The following is a 24761-nucleotide window of genomic DNA, read 5'->3' as shown; positions in this document are numbered from 1 at the left end:
TGGTTGTGTTTCCCATAAATAATAGGCCCAGGTAATCAGCATTACCAATACATTTTTTCAGGTGGTTCCACAACTTGGCCATCAACAATGCCAGTTAAGGCGAGTTGTTCCTTTAACATTGGTAACCCATTTAAATTCTTCCTTTAACTTACAGATTGAACTGAACATTCCCATATCGCTCATATATGTGTCCAAAATGAGCAAGCACATGCTACATGCAGACCCCCCACTCCATCAATAATGCATATGTCCCTAGATAGCAGCTTCAATAATTCAGGAGGTTGCTTGCTTCCATGCATACATTTGGAGATACATCGGAGCATAAATTTTCCTGCCTGCGGGTCACAGTGAGACGGTCCTCAGATAATAACGTTTTAACCAGCATCTCAGTAATCTTTCTTCCTTTACCGACACCTCCATTGAGGACTGGTACTGCAGATTCCCTGACGGCCCCCCCCCCCCCCACTGTGCTAACCCCAAGGCTGCCAGCTGGGTAGGCACCAATAACCTGCAGCATTGAAATAACTGCAGAGATCTTTCCTTTGGAGCTGCAGCTCACTGAGCTATGTGCTTAACCTCTGGAGTACCGAAAGGACTTCTCTAGCTTTTGAAACACACTTAAAAAAAATGTTCCTCTACTTTTTAATTGGGTCTCCATTTTCTCAAAATACATATCCCCTGCCGCAGCACCCCCCCCATATTTCCCCCTCCTAAAGATGCTTGGATATAGTCTCAAGGTCACTGGTTGCTGGTTGGAGCCTTACTTAAGTCAAAAGGATTCATATTTCAGCTGAGCCCAAGACAGTGAGCGGCAGCTGTCTCATTTAAGGATGTCCAAAGGTTCTGTTTTCAAGAGTTGCATTGGTTCATTGCACAGAGCCGCTGGGGCCATTAAGATGTAAATTCAAGCTCCCATTAATTTTCATATATCTCCAGTTGCCAATGCTAAATCAAATCTGATTTAGGATTTATTCACTAATGAGGCAACAGTGCTAAAAACAGGCCTTTGCAAAGCTTAGGCACCAACAACTTTTTGTATTTATATAACGCCTTTAACATAGTCAAACGCCCCAAGGCGCTTCACAGGAGTATTATAAGACAAAGTTTGACACCGGGTCACACAAGGAGATATGAGGGCAGACGACCAAAAGCTTGGTCAAAGAGGTAGGTTTTAAGGAGCATCTTAAAGGAGGAAAGAGAGGTAGAGAGGCAGAGAGGTTCAGGGAGGGAATTCCAGAGCTTAGGGCCAAGGCAGCTCAAGGCACGGCCACCAAAGGTTGAGCGATTATAATCAGGGATGCTCAAGAGGGCAGAATTAGAGGAGCGCAGATATCTCAGAAGGTTGTAGGGCTGGAGGAGATTACAGAGATAGGGAGGGGTGAGGCCATGAAGGGATTTGAAAACAAGGATGAGAATTTTAAAATTGAGGCGTTGCTTAACCGGGAGCCAATGTACGTCAGCGAGCACAGGGGTAATGGGTGAACGGGACTTGGTGTGAGTTAGGACATGGGCAGCCGAGTTTTGGATGACCTGATGCTTACGGAGGGTAGAATGTGGGAGGCCAGCCAGAGAGCGCATTGGAATAGTCAAGTCTAGAGGTAACTAAGGCATGGATGAGGGTTTCAGCAGGAGATCAGCTGAGGCAGGGGAGGAGTCAGGCGATGTTCCAGAGGTGGAAATAGGCGGTCTTAGTTATGCTGCGGATAGTTGTTCGTAGTTCAACTCCGGGTCAAATATGACACCAAGGTTGCAAACTGTCTGGTTCAGCCTCAGACAGTTGCCAGGGAGAGGGATAGAGTCAGTGGCTAGGGAACAGAGTTTGTGACGGGAACCGAAGACAATGGCTTCAAGTCTTCCCAATATTTAGTTGGAGGAAATTTCTGTTCATCCAGTACTGGATGTCAGACAAGCAGTCTGACAATTTAGAAATGGTGGCGGGGTCAAGAGAGGTGGTGGTGAGGTAGAGCTGGGTGTCATCAGCATACATGTGGAAACTGATGATGTCACCGAGGGGCAGCATATAGATGAGAAATAGGAGGGGGCCAAGGATAGATCCTTGGGGTCACCAGAGGTAACGATGTAGGAGCAGGAAGAGAAGCCCTTTCAGATGATTCTCTGGCTATGATTAGATAGATAAGAATGGAACCAGGCGAGTGCAGTCCCACCAAGCTGGACGACGGTGGAGAGGCATTGGAGGAGGATGGAGTGGTCAACCATGTCAAGGTCAAGAAGGACGAGGAGGGATAGTTTACTTTTGTTACAGTCATATAGGATGTCATTTGTGACTTTGATAAGAGTTGTTTTGGTACTGTGGCAGAGCGGAAACCTGATTGGAGGGATTCAAATATGGAGTTCCAGGAAAGATGGGCACAGATTTGGGAGGCGACAACACATTCATGGACTTTGTAGAGGAAAGGGAGGTTAGAGAGATCAAGGGATTTTTTTTTTGAGGAGAGGGGTGATGACGGCAGATTTGAAGGAGGGACAGTACCTGAGGTGGGAACACCTTCAACAATATCAGATAACATGGGGCCAGGAAGGGAAGTTGGGTGGTCAACCGTTTAGTAGGAATAGGCTCAAGGGAGCAGGAGGTGGGTCTCATGGACAAGATGAGCTTGGAGAGGTCATGAGGGGAGATCAGAGAGAAACTAGAGAAAGATGCGAGTTCAGGGCTAGGGCAGGGGGGAACCATAAAGGAAATTTGGCCTGGTGGGCTAGGTGAAGGGAGGGAACTGGCAGAGGCAGCTGATTGGAGGGTCTCAATCTTACTTAGGGAAAATCGGAAAATAGGATTAGATATTCTTGGCTTCAAGGGCCACAGTTTGGACACCTTTCTGTTCTAGTTGACCATGGGGCAGCATCACAGCTGAACTCAATCTCATCCTCACCTGAAGTTCACAAATGCACACCTTGCAGCAATGGTCACGAAATAATGACCAGGAGCGGGAAACTTGCCTGATTCTTCTGTACAGCCCTTGGTGCTGCCCCAATAGCCGACAACAGCTAATTCAGCATGGACAGGGGATTGAAACTGCTCTGTTATCACTCAGTTCCACACTGGGCAAAGCCGTTATAAACTGAACCATCCTTCTAATTGTTGGAGGTGCTGTCTTTCAGATGAGACGTTAAACCGAGGCCCCGTCTGCTCTCTCAGGTGGACGTAAAAGATCCCATGGCACTACTTCGAACAGCAGCAGGGGAGTTATCCCCAGTCTCCTGGCCAATATTTATCCCTCAACCAACATAACAAAAACAGATTATCTGGTCATTATCACATTGCTGTTTGTGGGACCTTGCTGTGCGCAAATTGGCTGCCGCGTTTCCCACATTACAACAGTGACTCCACTTCAAAAAGTACTTCATTGGCTGTAAAGTGCTTTGAGACGTATGGTGGTTGTGAAAGGCGCTATAGAAATGCAAGTCTTTCTTTTTTTCTTTACAGGAAACTTTGTTATATCCGGCACCGACGGGACGGAGCTGTTGCCGATCTAGCAAAACTGCCGGACATACAAAGTTAATGTTGAAGCATACGGAGGTTTTCATCTCCGTATCTGACAACAAACACTGTTGCTTAGCAACAGCTTTTAAACAGTCGGCCCGTACCTTGGAAGCATCTCTGTAGCTTAGCAACAGCTTCAGAGAGACTTTCCAGAGCCCGACTGTTGAAAACAAAGCCACGAGAAGAAAAAAAAACTAACAAAACGGCTCCTGATTTCCGCCGGTAGATCGAGGTTTCCGGACATACAACCTCCGGATAAACCAAAGTTTCCTGTAAGATGCACTGTTTCATATCAGGAAAAGCAGTTTATGTGCATTTTCAATGTGGCCACTAGGTTTTTTTTATAAGATATTGAATAACAGTACACTATCCCCACACTATAGAAAAATAATTATTTAGCCAATAGATTTTAATGTTGTGTGATATATTATATTATATATTAAACCTTCAGAATATGTACATGCCCATTTTATATTGGTGCCATTTGATTTGGATTCTGGGAGACTGCCATTGAGCTAGCAATTATGCTGCTTTTAAATTCGGTCATTTTTTTACACCAGCAGAATCATAGACCCGGGTTTGTTTCTGGGACTGCAAATCTGCCACTGGGCTAAAAGAACCAGATGTAGCACCAGAAATGCTGGAAACTGGCTGAGGAATGCCAGTCTCCTGCAATTGGAATGTAGTGTGGACAGCAGAGGAGGATATGAACTGGATCAGCTGTGATGGCCTCTCTCTCCCCCCCGCCCCACCCCTTCCAGTTAAATAGCCTGCTAGCTTTGCAGATGAAGAAGAGGACTTGGATGCAGTACTAGACCAGTGGCCATCACCCGGGCCCCAGTTTGAGCCTGTGCTTGCAGGGCAGTAGGAATGAAGATTGAAAAAAAAAAATGGACATGCTCCTTTACAGCACCTTTGTAGCGATCTTGTTAAAATAAAAGTCAGCATTCTCTGTTTATTATCTACAACACTAAACAAAGAGATGTTCAAAACTAGAATCTGTCGGAGAATGCTATCGATTTAAAAGGACAATATTGTGGAGAATGCGGATTTCACGCTGGAATCGTGCCACTGCAGTCCTGGCAGAATTGATGGAGAGAGACAGACATCCATTGTATAGCTAGCCCAGAATTCAGACAAGCAGAAGAGCCTAGTCTTCAGCAAGCTTCAAGCCAGCAGCTGGAGAAGTGGGAGGGGCCTGCTTACTGCATTATCACATTGTATTATCAGAACGGAAAAGAACCAGGATCTATCTGTAAAATATTAACACAAGGTATCACAAGCCTTCTTCTTTTCAAAAGAATGTTGCTTTGAACTATATATAGAAAAAAAACAGTTTATCATTTCGAAAGCAAATTATTTACTCTTCAGCCTGAATGGAGTCAGAAGGTGCAACATAATTGCTGGGGATATATCCAGTGTTTCCTGTAGCGAGGGAACGGGCTAACCACCAATCTCCTTCCCTGCAAGATATAAAAAAAAGAGACAAAAAGAGCATTACATTGCAATTAACCATTTCTGTTCAAGTTTCAAGTAAATGGTAACATGAGAATAGCCAACCATCCAGCCCCACTATCAGATTCATATCAGCACTGCAGGCTTTTAATAAGCCATTCTGAAGAAAGTGTTGAAATTCAGAAAATGCTGGAATAATTTCCAGTCGGAACCAATGGGAAGAGAGTGTTTTCTCTCCACTCTCCTTTTAAACATGCATAAAGAAAACAGTTTTGTTCCCCTTCTTCCAATTAGGGGAAAAGACGAACAAGGTCATAGAAAAATTTGCTGAACCTGCTTACATATCTTTGCATTGAATGCAATATATAGTCCACTTGACTCTGACTGGATTAAATGAGCTTTGATTAAATACGAGCAACTGACTTAAACATCAATAACCATCATTGATTTCAGACTGTGGACGCACCAGATATTCACATGGCACTGGCCGTATTTTGCAACAAGCAAAAATTTGCCAGATTGGCAGAAACCGATGCCTTCAGTGTTTCTTTCTCCCGGCGTTTCTTTGAAATTTGTTGTTGGAGTGTACCACATTTTCTGTGACGCAGGCATCAGCAGAAACGAAACGTGCTCTGACCATTGCCAGGGATACTTGCACTTTTTGAGCTGTTTTACAATCAGTATTATTAGGTCAGCAAGACTGGATTGCATGGATTTAAAGGGCCACTCTCTTCACGGTGTTATTTTCCCTTTGGGAAGAGAGAAGAGCCAAAAGAGGCCATGCACCATTACATCATAATAATGTCCCCCACAAGTGACACAGTGGCGTGTTTCAATGAAATGTGTGTCTTGGTATTGTGTAATTATGAACAAAATAGCTGTGGCTCAGTAGGTAGCACACTTTCCTTTGAGTCAGAAGGTTGTGGGTTCAAGTCCGACTTAAGCACATAAAGCTAGGCTGACACCCCAGTGTGGTACTGAGGGAGTGTTGCACTGTCGGAGGTGCCGTCTTTCGGAAGAGACGTTAAACCGAGGCCCCGTCTGCTCTCTCAGGTGGACATAAAAGATCCCATGGCACTATTTCGAAGAGTTGGGGAGTTATCCCCGGTGTCCTGGCCAATATTTCTCCCTCAACCCATATCACAAAAACAGATTATCTGGTCACTCTCACATTGCTGTTAGTGGGAGCTTGTGCAAGTTGGCTGCTATGTTTCCCACATTACAACAGTGACTACACTTCGTTGACTGTAAAGCACTTTGAGACGTCCGGTAGTCGTGAAAGGTGCTGTTGAAATGCAAGACTTTCTTTTATCACTGCTTCATGAAAATTATGGCCCTTTAAATCATCAATCTTCCTCTTTTGGTGCACTAGACCAAACTAGACCAAAAAAGATTCCCTTTAACAACTTGGTTAAAACTCCATTTATGTATCCTGACAAAGCCATGTAAATACAGTTTTACATCATATGTCTTTGCATTAACAACCAGTAAACTGTTAGAAAAAAAATTAGTTTTCTAGTCACTTCATAAAAGTGCTTTGAATGTTGGTCTGTCCTGGCCTTGGGTCAGGCTGTACAGCTGCTTAAGGCCTTATCTCCCTCCTCAGCACCTATCAAATCAGTGTGCTACACATTGCAGGACATTTCCCACATTCAATGATCAGCTTGTCAGATGTGGCTGTAGATATTGGATTTCTTCCGAATGCCAGTGAATAGATGTCTTTTACGGCTGCCCTAATACTTTTCCTTTGTAATCTAAAGCCACATGTGATTCAATGTGGCTATGAGTGAAGCCAGTTGCAGTATGTGGACATGCATCATTTATCTGCTACACTATTTTTCGACTATTTCTTGCTCCGCCCCAACAAAGAGAAACAAGAGTTGTATAATACCATTCCTGAATAAAAGCAGCTGCCTTCAAGGCTCTGCTATCTGCATTATAACACATGTTTTTAATGCAACGGTAATAATCCACACCTAACATTTGAGTAGCTTTATTATTGTAATATTGGAGACTGCTTCCGTGTCACAGCGTGCATCCTAAAAGCTTACAGATCCAGTTGGCCCAGGGAGGCAGTTGGACTTTGATTGGAGAAGGGTTAAATGGAGCTACCCATTCAGGATTCTGTCACTAGCAGGAGAATGGGCTCAGACTGTGGTGCTACTGTTACAATTTGGAAAATGAAACGTGTAGAAAGATGCTTGAGCCTCTGCCATGGTAAGTCATTCGAGCCCAAGGGTTCCTGCGCTTTCTCACTTTCGCCCTGCAATGCTTGATCCCATCTCCTGTGCAACATGTGGAAAAAGGGATTTCATAGAATTACACAGAATATACAGCGTAGAAACAGGGCATTCGGCCCAACCAGTCCATGCCGGCATTTATGCTCCACTTGAGCCGCCTCTCATCCTACCTCATCCACCTCTATCAGCATAACCTTTTATTCCCTTTTCCCTAATGCTTATCTAGATTCCCCTTAAAGGCAGCTATATTATTCACATCAACTGCTCCCTGTGGTAGCGAGTTCCACATTCTCACCACTCTCTAGGTAAGGACGTTTCTTCTGAATTCCCCATTTGATTTCTTGGCGACTATCTTATATTGCTGGCCTCTAGTTTTGCTGTTCCCCACAAGTGGAAACACTCTCTATGTCCACTCTATCAAAACTTTTCATAATTTTAAAGACATCTATTAGTTCACCCCTCAACCTCTCTTTTCAAGAGAAAAGAGTCTCAGCCTGTTCATCCTTTCCTGACAGGTATAACCTCACAGTTCTGGACGTATCCTTGTAAATCTATTTTGCACCCTCTCCAGTGCCTCTATATCCTTTTAATAATATGGCAACCAGAATTGTACACAGTACTCCAAATGTGATCTAACCAAGGTTCGATACAAGTTTAGCATAACTTCACTACTTTTCAATTCTATCCCTCTAGAAATAAACCCTAGTGCTTGGTTTGCCTTTTTTATGACCTTATTAACCTGTGTTTTTAATTTGTTATTAATTTTTTTGTCTTAAAATACTCCTGTGCAGCGCCTTGGGACATTTTACAACGTTAAAGGTGGTATATAAATACAAGTTGCTGTTGTTGTCGCTACCGTTAGTGATTTGTGTATTTGTACTCCACGATCCCATTGCTCCTCTACCCCATTTAGATTCTTATTTTCCAAGTAATAAGTGACCTCATTTTTCTTACCAAAATGTAATACCTCACACTTATCCAAGCTGAAATTCATTTGCCAATTATATGCCCATCCTGCAAGTTTATTAATGTCTTCTTGTAAGTTGTTGCAGTTCTCCTCAGTATTGACTATCCCCCCCGCCGCCCCCCACCCCACCCCCCAACAATTTGGTGTCATCTGCAAATTTACAAATCACCAGGAAGTGCATCAGCAGGATGACTAGATGGTCAAAGTAAATCGAGGATACACAAAAAGTGAAATTAAAAATGACATGTTTTCCCAGAGACTCTGGGTTTATACAGTCGGCTCCCGAGCCTTATAGATCAGGAAGGTTGCAGATTTAGAGTCATAGTCATAGAGTTATACAGCACAGAAAGAGGCCCTTCAGCCCATCGCGTCCGCGCCGGCCATCAGGCCCTGTCTAATCTAATCCCATTTTCCAGCACTTGGTCCGTAGCCTTGTATGCTATGGCATTTCAAGTGCTCATCCAAATGCTTCTTGAATGTTGTGAGGGTTCCTGCCTCTACCACCCTTTCAGGCAGTGAGTTCCAGATTCCAACCACCCTCTGGGTAAAAAAGTTCTTCCTCAAATCCCCTCTAAACCTCCTGCCCCTTAACTTGAAACTATGCCCCCTGGTTATTGACCCCTCTACTAAGGGGAAAAGTTCCTTTCTACCTACCCTATCTATGCCCCTCATAATTCTGTACACCTCAATCAGGTCCCCCCTCAGCCTTCTCTGCTCCAAGGAAAACAACCCCAGCCTGTCCAGTCTTTCTTCATAGCTGAAGCGCTCCAGCCCAGGTAACATCCTGGTGAATCTCCTCTGCACCCTCTCCAAAGCAATCACATCCTTCCTATAGTGTGGCAACCAGAATTGCACAGTATTCCAGCTGTGGCCTAACCAGCGTTTTGTGCAGCTCCATCATAACCTCCCTGCTCTTATATTCTATGCCTCGGCTAATGAAGGCAAGTATCCCATATGCCTTTTTAACCACCTTATCCACCTGTTCTGCTGCCTTCAGGGATCTATGTACATGCACACCAAGGTCCCTCTGATCCTCTGTCTTTCCTAGGGTCTTACCATTCATTGTGTATTCCCTTGCCTTGTTAGTCCCTCCAAAATGCATCACCTCACACTTTTCAGGGTTAAATTCCATTTGCCACTGTTCCGCCCATCTGACCAACCCATCTATATCGTCCTGCAGACTGAGGTTACCCTCCTCGCTTTTTACCACCCCACCAATTTTCGTGTCATCTGCGAACTTACTGATCATACCTTTTACATTCACATCAAAATCATTAATGTAGACCACAAACAGCAAGATTTATTCCTTGGTTCGTGCTGAATTATCCAGTCTCATCCAGGGAGCTGGCAGGAGTGCAGCAATTGGGCTCTGTGTCCCTGGGTTAGATAGGGGAAGAATCACTGTGGCTTCCCAGTGATCCTTGATGGAAGTGTGGGCATCAGGAAAGGACAGGATTGGATTAGCCTGTGATTAATAGCTGCCACTTTGGTTAGGAACAGGGCTGTGACCACTATCTGGGAACCGAATGACAGCAAAGAGTCAATGGGGGAAAAATTGGGTATCGGCCATTTTGGGGGCGCTAATATCGGCGGGGCACAAAATTTTATTGCCCGGCGCAAATTATCGCCTCCGACTGCAAAATTCGCCTCTATCGCCCCTGGAGGTGATTTGAGCGCTAAATCAGACGCTACACACCTCTCTTAAGGCACTAACGTCAGGGAGTAAGGCGCTACCTCAGAACGCTACCGAAGCTCAGGCAATGTCAGTTACCATGGAAGCCAGATAGACTGGCGCCATCCAGTTCTTAAAGGGGAGGGGCTATCTTGCTGGCCAGCCACACCCTGCTCATTACAGCTTTGAATCTCAGCCTGGAGAGACCTCTAAAGCAATTGTGTTGGAAGCACAAATGGATAGGCCCAGGGAAAGAGCTCGACGCTTAGGAACCTCAAAAGTGGTGCTGAGGGCCATTACTCCTTAGGACGTCTCTCTCCCTCTCAACCTGCGTGTACCAAACATTTTGCCGACAAGAAAAGGCAGTAAGCACCCGCCTTTAAATAGCGCTCCGTCAGCCCCTTCCCGACTTGAAAATGTTCCCCTCTACCTGTCGTTCCTAGTGGCAGGCGCTAAGGCAGGGGGGCGCAACTCAGTATCTGGTCCGGGGCGCTACCGGGGTGTTGCACGCTTGACTGAGGTCATGATCTGCGGGCGCAAGAGATCGTGGCGGTAGTGTTTAGCGCCGCCGCAAAACGACCGTTCAATTTCGCGAGCGGCTCTAATCTCGCCGTGCTCGGGCACAAGGTTCCTAGCGCCCCATTTGCGCCCCCCGGAGGCGCTAATGGGAGGCGCTAACCAACCGAATTTCCCCCCCAAATGCCTTCAAAACAGGAAAGGAGGCGAAAACTGGCAAGAGAGAAAGGAAGCAACTGCTGTATTTAGCAGATAAATAATGATACCTTGAAGGTGGAGGAGTGCTGCAAACATTAGGTGTATTTAAAAAAATAACATTTTTGTGAAAACCTTGTGGTCTATTAAGTGAAGAGGGATGAATAGAGGCAAGTTCTGTTCCTGCCAATCTTGGGATATTTTGGGACTGCATTATTGGGGTTTATCTTTGTCTTTGCGCAAACCATGGGGTAGAGTTCTCGCTTTGGGCACAACCTGCGATCTGGGGGCAAATTGCACCCTTTCTGAGAAAAAAAATTTTCTCCTCAAATTTCCGCTCAAACTCATATGTCTATCACCAAACGCAAAATCTGCCACGAACCAACGCAATCAGGGAGCGTTTTAAAACGTAATTAAAAAGAAAAATTTGCTTTAAAAATATTCCTTGATATATTTAAGAGTGGTAACTTGGTGGAGTTTGATTAATACAGCTGAAACTGAGTTTATCACAAAGAATAACCATTTTTAATCAGAGTGTCAATCCACCACCTGTGAGTAACTCGATTTTAAATAACACAAAATGACGTTCAAAAATTATACAGAGCCATTTGCGAGTTATATTGGGGTACAGCAGTCAGTTTCTCAGTAAATTTTGAAAAATTGCATTCAAAATAGCTTTTAAAACGCTCCTATTAGAGTCCTTCTGCCCAAAAGAGCCAGCTCAATTTTTAGCGCTTCCTTGAAGGCCCACGAACGGGCGCAATTAGCGGAAACTCGCCGTGGTGATTAACTCGATCTGGGGGCCATGGACAGTTTTGTGGGCGGGACCCGGCTTCTAGCGCGACGTTTTTTAAACAAGCGCGAAAGATCGAGGAAACTCAACTGGCAGCGAATGTTAATTTGCACTTAAAATTCCAAAATCCTTTGTGTGGGTTGCGCCAACTTTGGGCAAATTGCGCCGGAAAAAACCAGCGCAACTGAGCGGAAACTCTACACCCATGAATTTAAGGGCCTCCCAACCTGAATCATTATAAAAAAGGATGTCCATCCCTTTAGCCCTCAAAAGTGTCGATCAATAAATAATAATCCCTTTTTTAAATGCCTGCAGGTTTTTTTCCTTGAAGAAACTAGGCTGGTGAGGTGCGAAGAAGAAACGTCAGACCTGTGCTTCTTTCTAAGGCAAAAAAAGTTTATCAGAATGTTCTCATGGAAAGAGTCAAAAGACCTTCCGCCGCCATTTGTAAGAAAACGTGAAAGCATTTGTGAATTTTCAACACATTCTTCAGGATCATCTCCTATACCCAGAACGTGAATCTCAACTATTTCAGGCATGCAGCCACATGTTGTGAGCGCAGAAAAGTTTCCAGTCCATCTGATCAAAGTGAAACCAGACAACAGGCTTACTGCTCTGCAGCAATTGTAAATCACAGCCACAGGCTGACTGGGACCCGACTGCACTGACATCATGCGCATCGGAAAATTTTACCAACAGCCAGCTCAAAATCAATCATCTGTGACCTGACTTAATGGCATCAGGTGTGGAGAGGTTTGGAGAATTTGGAGGCACAATGCATTTTTGCACAACATATTTTTTTTTAAAAAGACATTTTTGAGAGTCTACATTTGTTTCCATACCTAATTAATGATATTTAAATGCTATAATTCAAACTGTCCAATACGCTCTGCACAAAATTGTCAACCTTTCTTTTTGCCCAGGAAGCTTGCTTTGCTTATAAATGACAGCAGCCCTCACAGAACACCCAGCAATAAGTGTATGCTTCCAGAACCTATGAGTTCAACTGCAAAATCTATTAGTTCTACAGCATAGGTTTTCAAACTGAGGTCCCTGGACCCTAGGGGCTGCATAGGTGTCTGCAGAGTCAGCAGATTTCTGCCCGTTATCAGTTTGCTGTACTTGTCGAGTTACTAGAACAGTTGCTTCTGTTGCTGGACTGTAACGATGGCACCTTTTCCCTTTAGACAGCTGAAACCGTCAACTTTGCCGGGGTGTATAACGAGCGGTAGCTAATCGGCTGCCCGTTATACCCGCTTCAATCGGGCAGGGGGTATAACGAGCCAGTGATCCATTACCTGCCCCCACCCCGCCCCCAACGTCAAAGTTGAAAAGTTTTGCCCACTGTCTGTTGCATGTCAGAAGAGGGGGTCCCAGGGAGTGTGGCAATATTTGCAGAAGGCCCCGCCATACAGTAAAATTTGAAAACCACTGCTCTACCGTATATAATTAGAAATTCCATTGACAATCACAAAAAAAGGATAAATAGAGACAATACAGACCTGCCATCCAATCTCCTAAATTTAATCAATGTTGCATGTGGAAAAAGAAAAGGGGATTAGACTATACCCATGTAATACAGGTCATGTTTTTAAATATAAGCGGTAGTTACAATTTATCATTCATTAAAGCAACCCACGAACCTTATTGTTCAAGTGTGCTTCTTTTCCCAACAATTCAGATTTAGATAGTGGATTTACCATTCACTAAAGACAGCCATTAACAGCAGATAGTTACAGCCTTCTCTCATCAGAATTTGGTGTCACACTGCTTGGAAAATATCAACACAAGGGGGTAATTTTGGCTCCGGGTGATAGTGTGAAACGGGCAATATCGATTCAGTCTCCCGTTATATATCTCTGCCGACTTTCATTTCCATTGGCTTCAATTGGGAGAGGCGTATAGCAGGCGGCTGAACCCATAGCGCTTGTTTTACACCATCACCCAAAGTCAAAATTATCTCCAAGGAACTTTACTTTCAAAAAAATCTAAAATGTCATTTTCTTCTGCAAGTACAAGAGTTTGTCAGGAGCCAATCAGTCCTCTGCCATAAGAACGGGAGGGAGGGGAGGGGCCTGTTGGGGGCGATACAGAATTCTTATTTTTATAGAATTTCAGCCAGTCATGCAGCAGCTGGTGGCATTCATGAACATTCCTTTAAGCTTTCCTTAAAGGGGCAGTATCTCTTTTCATGACTCTTTCAGAGACCTCTGATAAAATCTGAAGAGAGGCAATTAGAACACCACCATACATTTCTATTTTAGAAAAAGACTTAAAAAAAAAGTTAATAGTAGTGATATATATATTTATTTTTTACTCTGGTAAACTCTTTCCAGAAAGCCTAATTGCAAAGGGAGATTAAAGCTATAATGTAAAATAACATAAAAAGTTAAATTCACCACATTCCAGTTGAATTTGTACTGAACTATTTGAAGAATCCAGCCACAGTCTGTTCGCCCTCCTGCCATCTGGGAGACGCTACAGATGCATTCGCACCCGTACGACCAGATTTAGGAACAGCTTCTTTCCCAGGGCTGTCATCCTACTGAACTCCACAAATAAACTCTAAAGCCTGCACATCTGCCAATGCACTTTATTATGGTTATGTTTATGTTAATGTATTACAAGCCAAATGTATGTTGAATGTTTAAATGTCTTAATCTAAATGTACACTCTCAGGAGCCGCAAGCCTACATTTCGTTGTACTGCACTTGTGCACTAACAATGACAATAAAAGTTGATTTGATTTGATTTGATTTGAGGATGTAAAATATGAAGATTATAGAACTGTGAGTTCAATCATGTTTCCTTCCCCTATCCAATAACTGAGTGAAAGTGATTTACACTGGGAAGGGGGAGGATTATGGACTGAACATATACTGAAATTCAGGCACAATATGCAAAACTGCTCTCACCAACAGTCTTTGCACTGACAGTCAAGTCATACTAATTGCTACATAAAATGGGTCTCACAGTTAATTACTGAATTAATTTTATCTTCCTACACAGTCAGATGTTTTCCATTAAAATGTACCTTCTAAACTGTATTACATACTATACTGAATGGTAAACCTGAAAAAATATCTTTGAAAGCACAGACTGGATGAATGGCCATAGGGCTGATCCCTCCATTTGACTGAGCTCCTATTGGCAACTGCATTTCTAGATGGAGGGGTTCAGTAGAGGCCATGAGCCTCTCCTAAGAGAGAGAGTGGAAAATCAAACTGAGTCATCAGTAAGCACCTCCCATTGGCATGAGCAGATGCCCAGAAGTAGGTGGCGCACACACATCCTGTTGCGTACTGAAGATGTATAACTTGTGAGGATGTGCTTGGAACAAAAGGAAAATATGCCTACTCTACCCTGCTTACCTGCTCACCTACATACTTCACAGTTACTAAGACGGGCAGCTGTAGGCAAAATCACACTAAGTAACAGAACACTGTTTCTCCTTGGTTAACTCATTGAATGAGGCAGGGTAAGATCCTTTCCCAGACTGGCTTCTCTCCCTTCTGGTGGTGACCCTACCAAACAAGCCAGGCAGGGACCCATCGCAGGTCTTTTAGTAGACTCAAAGCTCCTACTGTTATTTCAACGTCACCTTGGCTCAGCTGGTAGCACTCTCAACTCTAGAGTCTAGAGGTTTGTGGGTTCAAGCCCCATTCCAAGGGCTCGAGCACATAATCTTAAACTGACATTTCAGTGCAGTATTGAGGAAGCACTGCACTGTAAGAGGTGTGATCATTAGAGGCCACGTCTGCCTGTTCAGGTGGAGGTTAAAAATCAAAGGCACTATTCAAAAAAGAAAGGAGTTCATCACCTAGCCACCACCACCAAAGCAGATTAATTGGTGACTCAGCTAACTGCTGTTTGGGATCCTGCTGTGGGCAAATTGGCAGAAATATTCGCCTACAGAGACTGTATTTCAGAAGTACTTAGTTCTTTGAGATGTTTTTCAGGGATATGATAAGGTGCTATACATGTATAATTTTTATTAAGCAATCTGCTCAGTTGTAATTTTAGCTGATATGGCTTGAAAATAAAATATAAAAACATAAAGAATGCTTCTTTAACAAAACCATTCAAGAATGTTAGAAAACTGGTTATAATTTGACCCTGTCATTGTAAGTCAAACACTTAAATGGATTTCCCAAATGGTCAACAGTAAATTGAACAGTAATAGACTGAATGTTTAGGTGAAAACGATTGGGAAAGGCACAGAGGGATAAAAAAAAAATAATTAGGGATGAACATTCAGATTAATTCAGACACTAAAATTTTGATTATGTCAAAAGTGATACAGTAATTGCAAGGTTAGCAGTCAGTGGGAGAGACTCCCTAGATGGCAAGTGAAAGGAATGCCAGGGACACAGAGTTCCTCAATGGTTTACATGCCAAAATAGCTTTCAAGGATCTTTAACTTGTCCAACAATTTAATCTGCTTTTGGCAATATCTGATGTTTGCGAATACGAGGGTGAATACTAAATATTTGACAGGCTACTCGTCAGGTATCCAAAAACCGGGCAGAATTAGATAAACAGCCCCACCGCGCCTTTTCTTAAAGTGACAGAATCGTCAAATCTAAACCACCTGAACTGGGACAAAATTTAGATTTTTGCAAATTGCCTACCTTCAGACTACTGAATATTCAGTTCGAAACTCAACCCTAAATAGTTATATTAATCTAATAGAGCTGGGCTGGTCTGGAAGATTCAAACCAACACCAGCCAAGTTAGCTGAATCTCTTCAGACAATAAAGATTAAAATGATCGTGTGGGAGGGGGAAAAAATATAACTGGAATGAAACTATCTATTGCTGTTCAGCCAATACTACAGCCACAACAAAGGCCAGTGAGGTAAGTTCATTTCATGCTTACGTGTTGTTAACAATCTGCAGTCGCTCCCCTTTCTTAAAGGAAAGGTCACTTGCTGTCCTGGACTCGTAATCATACAGTGCCACAAATGTGGTTACTCCACCTGGAAAGAAAGGTAGAAGGATCCAATTAAATCAGTGCCTTTGCTGAAAGCTTTAATGACAGTCAATGTTATTTACTTCAGGTTTTTGAGAAAAATGAATCAGTTTACTTTCACATTGTTTTCTTCAAGCTTCCCATTTTGAGTCACCATCTGCTCCTTGGAGCTCAGGTAATATAGGTTCATATTGCCACAAACGATCATATAGCAGGAAGCAGAAGCGTTTGTGGATCAGACAGCTTTATGATCCCTCGTGAGCTACCATGTTTCATCACCTACTTTATTACCTTAGTACTGCTGGATGTATCAAAGGGTATTTATCACCAAAATTGCCTGGCTTGCAAATGAAAAATAATGATACAGAAAACATGACCATGTTTTTGGCAATGATGCAGAAGAGCAGGTTGTAGTCATGGAAGGAATACAGGCTCTGTGGCCTAGAAATATTACCGTACCTGAAGGTGGGGGGAGGGGCGCGATCACGGTGCAGCGCACGTGGCATGTGCCTAATGAGGTCAGCAGAGAGATCATGGCAAATTGGGCTGCCAGACTCATTAAGGAAGAAAGATTTGTATTTATACAGCATCTTTCATGACATCAGGACATGTAAAAATGTTTTACAGCCAATTAAGTGCTTTTGAAGTGTAGCCATTGTTGTAATGTAGGAAATGTAGCAGCCAATTTGTGCGCCGCAAGCTCCCACAAACAGCAATGTGATAACGATCAGTTAATCTGTTTTATTGATGTTGGTTGAGGGATAAATATTGGCCAGAACTTCCCTGCTCTTCTTCGAAAAGTGCCACAGGAACTTTCAGATCCACTTGAGGACAGACGGGGCCTCGGTTTAACGTCTCATCTGAAAGACAGCACCGCACTTCCTCAGCACTGCACTGGAGTCAACCTAGATTTTGTGCTCAAGTCTCTAGGGTGGGACTTGAACCCACAACCTTCTGACTCAGAAGGCGAGAGTGCTACCAACTGAGCCACTGCTGACACCAGGATAGTACCGGTGTGCTGCGGGAGCCATTCGGGGCCTCAAAGGCAGCTCATATATTGCAAGCGGACAGCAAGATCAGCCAGCTCAGACTCGGACCAAGTGCCTCTGGAGAGTCCGAGGGTTGGGGAAAGTAATGGTGCAGTGGGGGTGACGAGCAGTAACCTGCGGTTTTACTGTGAAGCCAAGCAGGAGCACTCCTGCTCCTCCTGGCTCCACAACAAGGCAAGTAAAAAACTTTTAACTTACTTTTCAGGTTGCAATCTCCGGCGGTCCCTTTAAGGGCCACTGGTTTGGTTGCTGAATGCCTGAAGGAACTGACCGCAGTAAGCACAGCATATGCTATGATTTTTCCCAGTCCAATTTGGCAAAGGGGCTTGAATTTACAAATGCAATGGGCCAAACGCCAGTTTCAGGCATGCACAGGGGAGCCCTAACCAATATGGTGGGTGGCACACTTTGGGCGCAAAGAGCGCGCGCCGCCATATTGAATCCTTAGTCGTCCATTTTACGCATTTGCCCCAGTGCTTGGACTTCAAAGGGCACAGCAAGATCCAATTTCTAGGCTAGTGCCTTGACATGGTTCATCAAGAAGAAACAGCCCATGTGATGAGAGCATCATAAAACTAGATTGTGATCCCTTCCCCCACAAAAAAAATATTCATTTGAGACATAGAAAAGCACACAGACAAAATACAGCCTTATAAGGGAAAACAGAACGGTGAAATAAAAGGAGTTGCTAGCAAATTGAAAAACTGCATTTTCTTATTTAAAAAAGCAAGCAGCATAAAATGCGGAACAATTTAAGAACTATTGCAGAAAAATGGATCATCACAGTTCCAATTTCACTTGGCACAACACCCACAATAAAATGTGTTAATGTGCAGTAATGATGCACAATGCAGCACATTACAGGACACTACACAGGAAAGGGTTTCATCGTAATTTAGAACTTCTTATACACACACAAGGGTCACACAGCTAGATTTTGCACAGCTTCAGTGCTTTTTAAGTTTCAGAAACTGGGCGGGGGGGGGGGTGGGGGGTGAAGAATTTTAGTTCTAAAAAGGTATTAAAAGCCACTATCTGCCTTCTATATAGATCACAGACACAGATCGCAGGCACCATTTTCTTGCTTGCATTGTCCAGAAAACGCTGTTGGCAGCAACGCTAATTAATTTGCAGTCCAAGCACTGGGGCAAATGGAGCATTTCCTTTCACACCTGCGGTGATGACATTTACTGTGGAGAAGATGCTGGCCACAATAACACAAGACCATCTGTTGGTTTGTGTGGGGATGAGGGAGGAAAGGAAAAGCTCCCCTTAAACTAAAAAAAGAAGACCCTCATCAGGCCAGAGGGTTTTGTTCTTCCGTTTGGTATTTCAATTCTACTTTCAAAAGGTAGGATTCTCAGCGTCCAATGTCCATTGTTTTTATTGATGAATGAAATGCAGTCACTGGAGCAGTGCAAGTGCTTGGCTTCCATGTGTCCTCCGTCCTTTGAAATATTAATGCTGCCAAATTGCACTGGAAGATGACAATAATCTTTTTGCTCTCCAACGGAAACCTTTGCATTGGGTTTCCGCCAACACTTCTCAAGGCAAAAAAAAAATCACCCTCAGTTTCTTGGCAACTATCTGTACGCTTCAGAGATAACAGAGATGCCAGTTTTTCCTCCCTTAACTAACAACACGCCAACAGCATCACAGGCAGGCACAGCTCTGAAACAGGCAATTTCTGAAAATGTAATTCCGTCAGCAGATCGTCAAGTACAACAGCAAAAAATGAACAGGTGAATTTCTTGCACAGCAATGTGGAGATTATAGCTGCTTTTAACCTGTTGTACCACCAGTTGCCAACATGCGGGTCTCACACAGCAGCGTCAACTGATAGCTAAATGCGATGGTTTTTTTTGTTGCAGTCTAGAAGATCCATGTTTATTTTAACTGAGGCCTTCCCGACTGTCATTGGTCTTCCAGGGGCCGGTAAATGCACTGATTGATGGTGGCAGCACAATTCCGGTAATGGCATCATGGAGCAATGTCACAAGGCCATAACATTCGCGTGCGCTGCGATTCCTTGTAGAGGCATCACCTTTCAGCTCTGCTGGAAGTGTGAGTCAACTGGGACCCTGGTGAACGACGGGACCAACAGCCTATCTTTGTAATCAATGAGTTTTAAGGACAGAGAAACAGAGGAGAAGAAAATAGGGTAAATTAGAGTCAAATTAGGCACAGAAAGAAAAATAAAGAGAGAGGGAAAGAAAGATTGGATTAAAAGAGACAGAAAGGAAAAGTAGGATTTTTTTTAATTGAAAATTTTACATTATAAAAACATCCAAAAACAATTAACTACTTGCAGGAGTGAGACTCCTCAGTTTCAACTGTTCCCTTTCTGGGCTAGATTTTCCCGAACCTGTCGGGGATAAGGCGGGACTTCCCCTTTTGGGTTTTTGACCCGCCTACTTCGACGTCCGGCCAATCCGCGCGATTTTCCCTTGATTGACCTTGTTGAGCCCGCCCAGCAGGCTCAGCAGGCCAATTAAGGGCCACCTGGCAACAGGTGACGTCACAGACTGCAATTTCATCTGTCAAGTGTTTTACAGCTGTTTGAAGCTGTGAAACACTGACAGTCTGAGTTCTGACATGAGTCATTCTGCACAGACTCAGTTAGAACTCTCACCGGCACTCAAAGCTGAAGGCTGTCACTTTTGACAGATCGCAGCCGTTCAGCTTTCAGTTCCGGCTGAGTGATGGGCTCCCGACAGCTACAGGAAGAAAGGCTGTTAAGGTAAGTACAGGTAAGTAAAAGTTCTTTACACACTTTAGACACACCAAACACACTTACCTTTACACTCATGCACCCATCACTCACCTTAACACTGACATTGCGACCCCTCCAACTCCTTCAACCCGATGGCCCGCCTGCTCTAACCTGGCGTGGTTTGGAGCCGTCGGGAAACCCACACGACACCCCTCAAAATAGGGATTAGGCTAAAAACTGCCTGTTAACTATCTGTTAACAGGCAGTTAATTGGCACTAATCCCTTCCCGCCTGGTTTCGGCGGGTCCCAGTGCGGGGTGGGTACCCGCCGCCCCTGAAACTTATGTGGGGCGGGGTTTTGGGCGGGATGGTGTCGGGACCCCCAAATTCGGGATTTCCCCCCCCCCACATGCCTGAAACCCCGCCTGACGGCTCCATGAAAATCTAGCCCGTTGAGTGGGATTGCAGAAACAGAAATCTCGTAATTAAAAGGATCCTTATGCTGTTAAGTACCAGCCCTAACTTTCTGCAACGAGTTTAATTTGTATTTATCGCCCAAATGCAGCAAAATCTTGAAACTCACTAGTGGTTGACAGCGAGCTCCTGTTTTTGCGAGGCAAACAGCAAATCATCCAGCGATTTGTGGTGATTTGCAACTCATGCCATATCTCTTCCTCACCACAAATGGCTGGGTTATTTACACACTAATAACGACGTACCTATTAAACATGCTGTTATTTTCCCAGCAAATTCTGGGCATGTTGCACACAACAATAGGGGAGGGGAGCACACTCTTGTGCCAAAACAATGATGGGCAATTTTAGTTAAATATACATACAAAGCTTTGCTTTCTGTCCTGTTTGCAGAAAGAACCTCAATGGAAAAACAAACTTGCTTTGGCACTGGCATATGGGATACTTATGTTCTATGCCTCGGCTAATGAAGGCAAGAGCAGGGAGGTTATGATGGAGCTGTACAAAATGCTAGTTAGGCCACAGCTGGAATACTGTGTGCAGTTCTGATCGCCACACTATAGGAAGGATGTGATTGCATTGGAGAGGGTGCAGAGGAGATTCACCAGGATGTTACCTGGGCTGGAGCGCTTCAGCTATGAAGAGAGACTGGACAGACTGGGGTTGTTTTCCTTAGAGCAGAGAAGGCAGAAGGGGGACCTGATTGAGGTGTACAAAATTATGAGGGGCATAGATAGGGTAGATAGAAAGGAACTTTTCCCCTTAGTAGAGGGGTCAATAACCAGGGGGCATAGTTTCAAGATAAGGGGCATGAGGTTCAGAGGGGATTTGAGGAAAAACTTTTTCACCCAGAGGGTGGTTGGAATCTGGAACTCACTGCCTGAAAGGGTGGTAGAGACAGGAACCCTCACAACATTCAAGAAGCATTTAGATGAGTACTTGAAACACCATAGCATACAAGGCTGGAAAATGGGATTAGAATAGACAGGGCTTGATGGCCGGCACAGACACGATGGGCCGAAGGGCCTCTTTCTGTGCTGTATAACTCTATGACTCTATGTTTCCTTTCATCATCTTCCAGGGATCTGCCTTGTTGTAATTTTTCTTCAACAGGAATGCGTATGCCTCTTTCAATGACAATATTGTGTAGCATACCACAATTATTCTGTCAACTTGCTCCAGCTCATACTGCAAGGCATTATCAGAGTGGTCCAGGCATTGAATACAATGGGCCGTATTCTCCGATCAGAGGCTTCCCACGTTCGGAGGCCTCCGATCTGGAAAAAATCTACCCACTTACCTGAGGGCTCCCGAGGTGCATATAGTGCACCTGTAGGCATCAGAATATCCAGCCCATTGTTTTAGAGAGAGAGTCAAACAAAAGGAAACACTTGCATTTATATAGCTCCTTCCATGACCTCAGAGCATCGCAAGGCGCTTTACGGCCAAGGATGTACTTTTTGAAATGTAGTCACTGTTGTACAGGTAGACTACCTTTTATCCGAACTTCCGAAAACCGAAACCCTCTAAAAACCAAAGGTTTTTTCGTTCAGCGTAAGTCGTGTGCACGACATGACCAGAGTGGCGCACGACTTACGCTGAGCAGAGGGTCAGCCTAAATCGTGCGCACGACCCCGACCCCCGCCGATGACCCCCCGCGGACCCCCCCCCGACCCCCCGCCGACCCCGACTCCCGCCGACCCCCCCGCGGACCCCCGCCGACCCCGACTCCCGCCGGCCCCCCCGCCGACCCCCCCGCAGACCCCCCCGCCGACCCCGACTCCCGCCGACCCCCGCCGACCCCCACCGCCGACCCCCCCGCCGACCCCCGCTGACCCACCCCCGACAAATTTCCCAGTCTTATAAAATACCTTCCGAAATCCGAAATTTTCCGAAAACCGAAACACGGCTGGTCCCGAGGTTTTCGGATAAAGGATAGTCTACCTGTATTGTAGGGAAGCTCCCACAAACAGCAATGTGAAAACGACGAGACAATCTGTTTTTGTTATGTTGATTGAGGGGTAAATATTGGCCAGGACACCGGGGATAACTCCCCTGCTCCTCTTCGAAATAGTGCCATGGGATCTTTTACATCCGCCCGAGAGAGCAGACGGGGCCTCGGTTTAATGTCTCATCCGAACGATGGCACCTCCAACAGTGCAGTACTCCCTCAGCACTGCACTGGAGTGTCAGCCTAGCTTTTTATGCTCAAGTCTCTGGAGTGGGACTTGAACCCACAACCTTCTGACTCAAAGACAAGAGCGCTGCCCACTGAGCTGACACGGAGGTCTTTTGTATTATATTTCTGCTTCACAAATGTGCACAAGTGTAACGTTCTTTCTTGTAGGAGCTGGGGTTCCACAGAGATGCTATCCACTATGTTGGGAGTGGGAACCCGTATCTCCCAGAAACCAGCTTGCACTCTATCTTCCATCTTGTGAGACGAGCAATTCCCACTCACAGTGTGCAGCAGTATTCCATTCCCCAGAGCACCAATATCTTCAGGGAAGAGTTAGGAGCCGTGCTGAGCAGTGAATTTCAGGTACACTGCCTCCATGAACTGGGAAGGGTGAAAGGGACGGAGGCGGAGAAGAGTGCCAGTATGAACTGGGTGGCGGGGGGAGAGGACTGCCAGTATAAACTGAATGGGCAATAGGTGAAGAGAATTCCACATAACCTGGAAGCCAAAGGAAAAGAAATGTAACCAATCAGATTGAGCAAGAGAAGAGTATGAATAGAAATTCACAATAACTGGCAATTTCTCCACAAGAATTGAGGAAAAATCCCTGCAATTTTTGCCACCATCTTTTTTTCCAGTGGCCCTGATAATAGGGAGAGCGCTATCTGCAGGTGCACAAGTAGTGCTGCACACATGCCACTGTTAACTTGACGTATGTCGACATTATCTCAGTGATGAAATGGTTAACTGGATACTGATGTTTCCTCTTGGTGTCTGGAAGCATCCCATGGCATAGACATTGAGTGTGTTGGTCACTTTTACCAAGAGTGCCATCCACACGTCGCTCCATGGCTGCAGGTTTGGTTCCTAGATTGTATCTTACACAGGTCTGAGATCACAAAGTCTTTCTATACATGGCTGTCCAGTAAGTGGCATGTCCATGGTACTTATGCTGCCCCATTAGGCAAGTCCCTCTCCTGTGACCTTGGACCACCCAGGCTGTCAGCTCCTGCTGTTTTTGCTGCTCCTTCTCCATCAACTATCTATCATAAAGAAAAAGAACTTGCATTTCTATAGCGCCTTTCACGACCTCAGGATGTTCCAAAGCGCTTTTGAAGTGTAGTCACTGTTGTAATGTAGGAAACTCATATGTGATATCCTTGCTGTGGAGTCTTCCAAAATATTCCTTTTGGCAATATCGCATAGAAACATAAAAGATAGGAGCAGGAGTAGGCCATTCGGCCCTTCTCCACCATTCAATGCAATCATGGCTGATCATCCAAATTCAGTACCCTCCCACCCGATCCCCATAACCCCTACATATCCCAGTAACCCCACGTATTTAATCCCCCTAACACTAAGGGTCAATTTATCATAGCCAATCAACCTAACCCGCACATCTTTGGACTGTGGGAGGAAACCGGAGCACCCGGAGAAAACCCACGCAAACACGGGGAGAATGTGCAAACTCCACACAGACAGTCACCCGAGGCCGGATTCGAACCCGGGTCCCTGGCGCTGTGAGGCAACAGTGCTAACCACTATGCCACCTCTCTGCTTGCCACTGGATCCATGCAGATTGCATCCAGTGTTGCTTTAACACCACTTTTAAATGGCAAACATGGGCAAATGAAGTAAACACTAAGTAAATTTGCATGTTTCTCACTTTGATTGCTGCTTAAAAAGCAGTTATCAAGCAAAACCTATAAGCAATGGGTCTGTGCAAGAGAAATATTTACTCTCAGGAGCAAGTGTAGGAGAATGGGCAGAAGTTAATGTACAATTAATGCGCAATGACAGAATTACTACTTGTTACCACACATTTAGTTTCTTGGTGAGAACTCAAATGTGACAGAACTGCCAAATCATTTGGCTAAAATGCACAGTAGTTGTATCCTTAAGCAATTAAAGTTGGAATTATGAATCTTCAGGTGGCGTAGCTTTACAACCAGCAGAAAACTGTTACAGCCCCATCTGCTGCACCCATTTTATGCTTCTGGAGGTCAGCCTATTACTGAAGAGCAGGAACGAACATCTGG

At 44.6% G+C, this 24761-nt stretch overlaps 1 protein-coding gene across 3 annotated transcripts in view; it reads right to left on the bottom strand.

Annotated features, from left to right (window-relative positions):
• LOC147108778 (proto-oncogene tyrosine-protein kinase Src-like) overlaps nt 1-24761 on the bottom strand; it is a 215279-nt gene that overhangs the window by 61311 nt on the left and 129207 nt on the right. The window contains exons 3-5 of one of the 3 annotated variants that reach the window (XM_086005604.1): nt 16216-16315; nt 12840-12854; nt 4864-4962 (exon numbers count right to left, since the gene is read on the bottom strand). In XM_086005604.1, the coding sequence (XP_085861730.1) occupies nt 4864-4962; nt 12840-12854; nt 16216-16315 (214 nt within the window). The remainder of the gene's footprint in view (nt 1-4863; nt 4963-12839; nt 12855-16215; nt 16316-24761) is intronic. The other 2 variants (XM_086005605.1, XM_086005606.1) reach the window with 2 other exon arrangements.

This window comes from Somniosus microcephalus, chromosome 13 (genome assembly GCF_052327205.1).
Source record: "Somniosus microcephalus isolate GS21.2 chromosome 13, FLI_Smic_1.0, whole genome shotgun sequence".
Classification (NCBI taxonomy): domain Eukaryota; kingdom Metazoa; phylum Chordata; class Chondrichthyes; order Squaliformes; family Somniosidae; genus Somniosus; species Somniosus microcephalus.
This window is presented reverse-complemented; position numbering and strand designations above follow the sequence as displayed.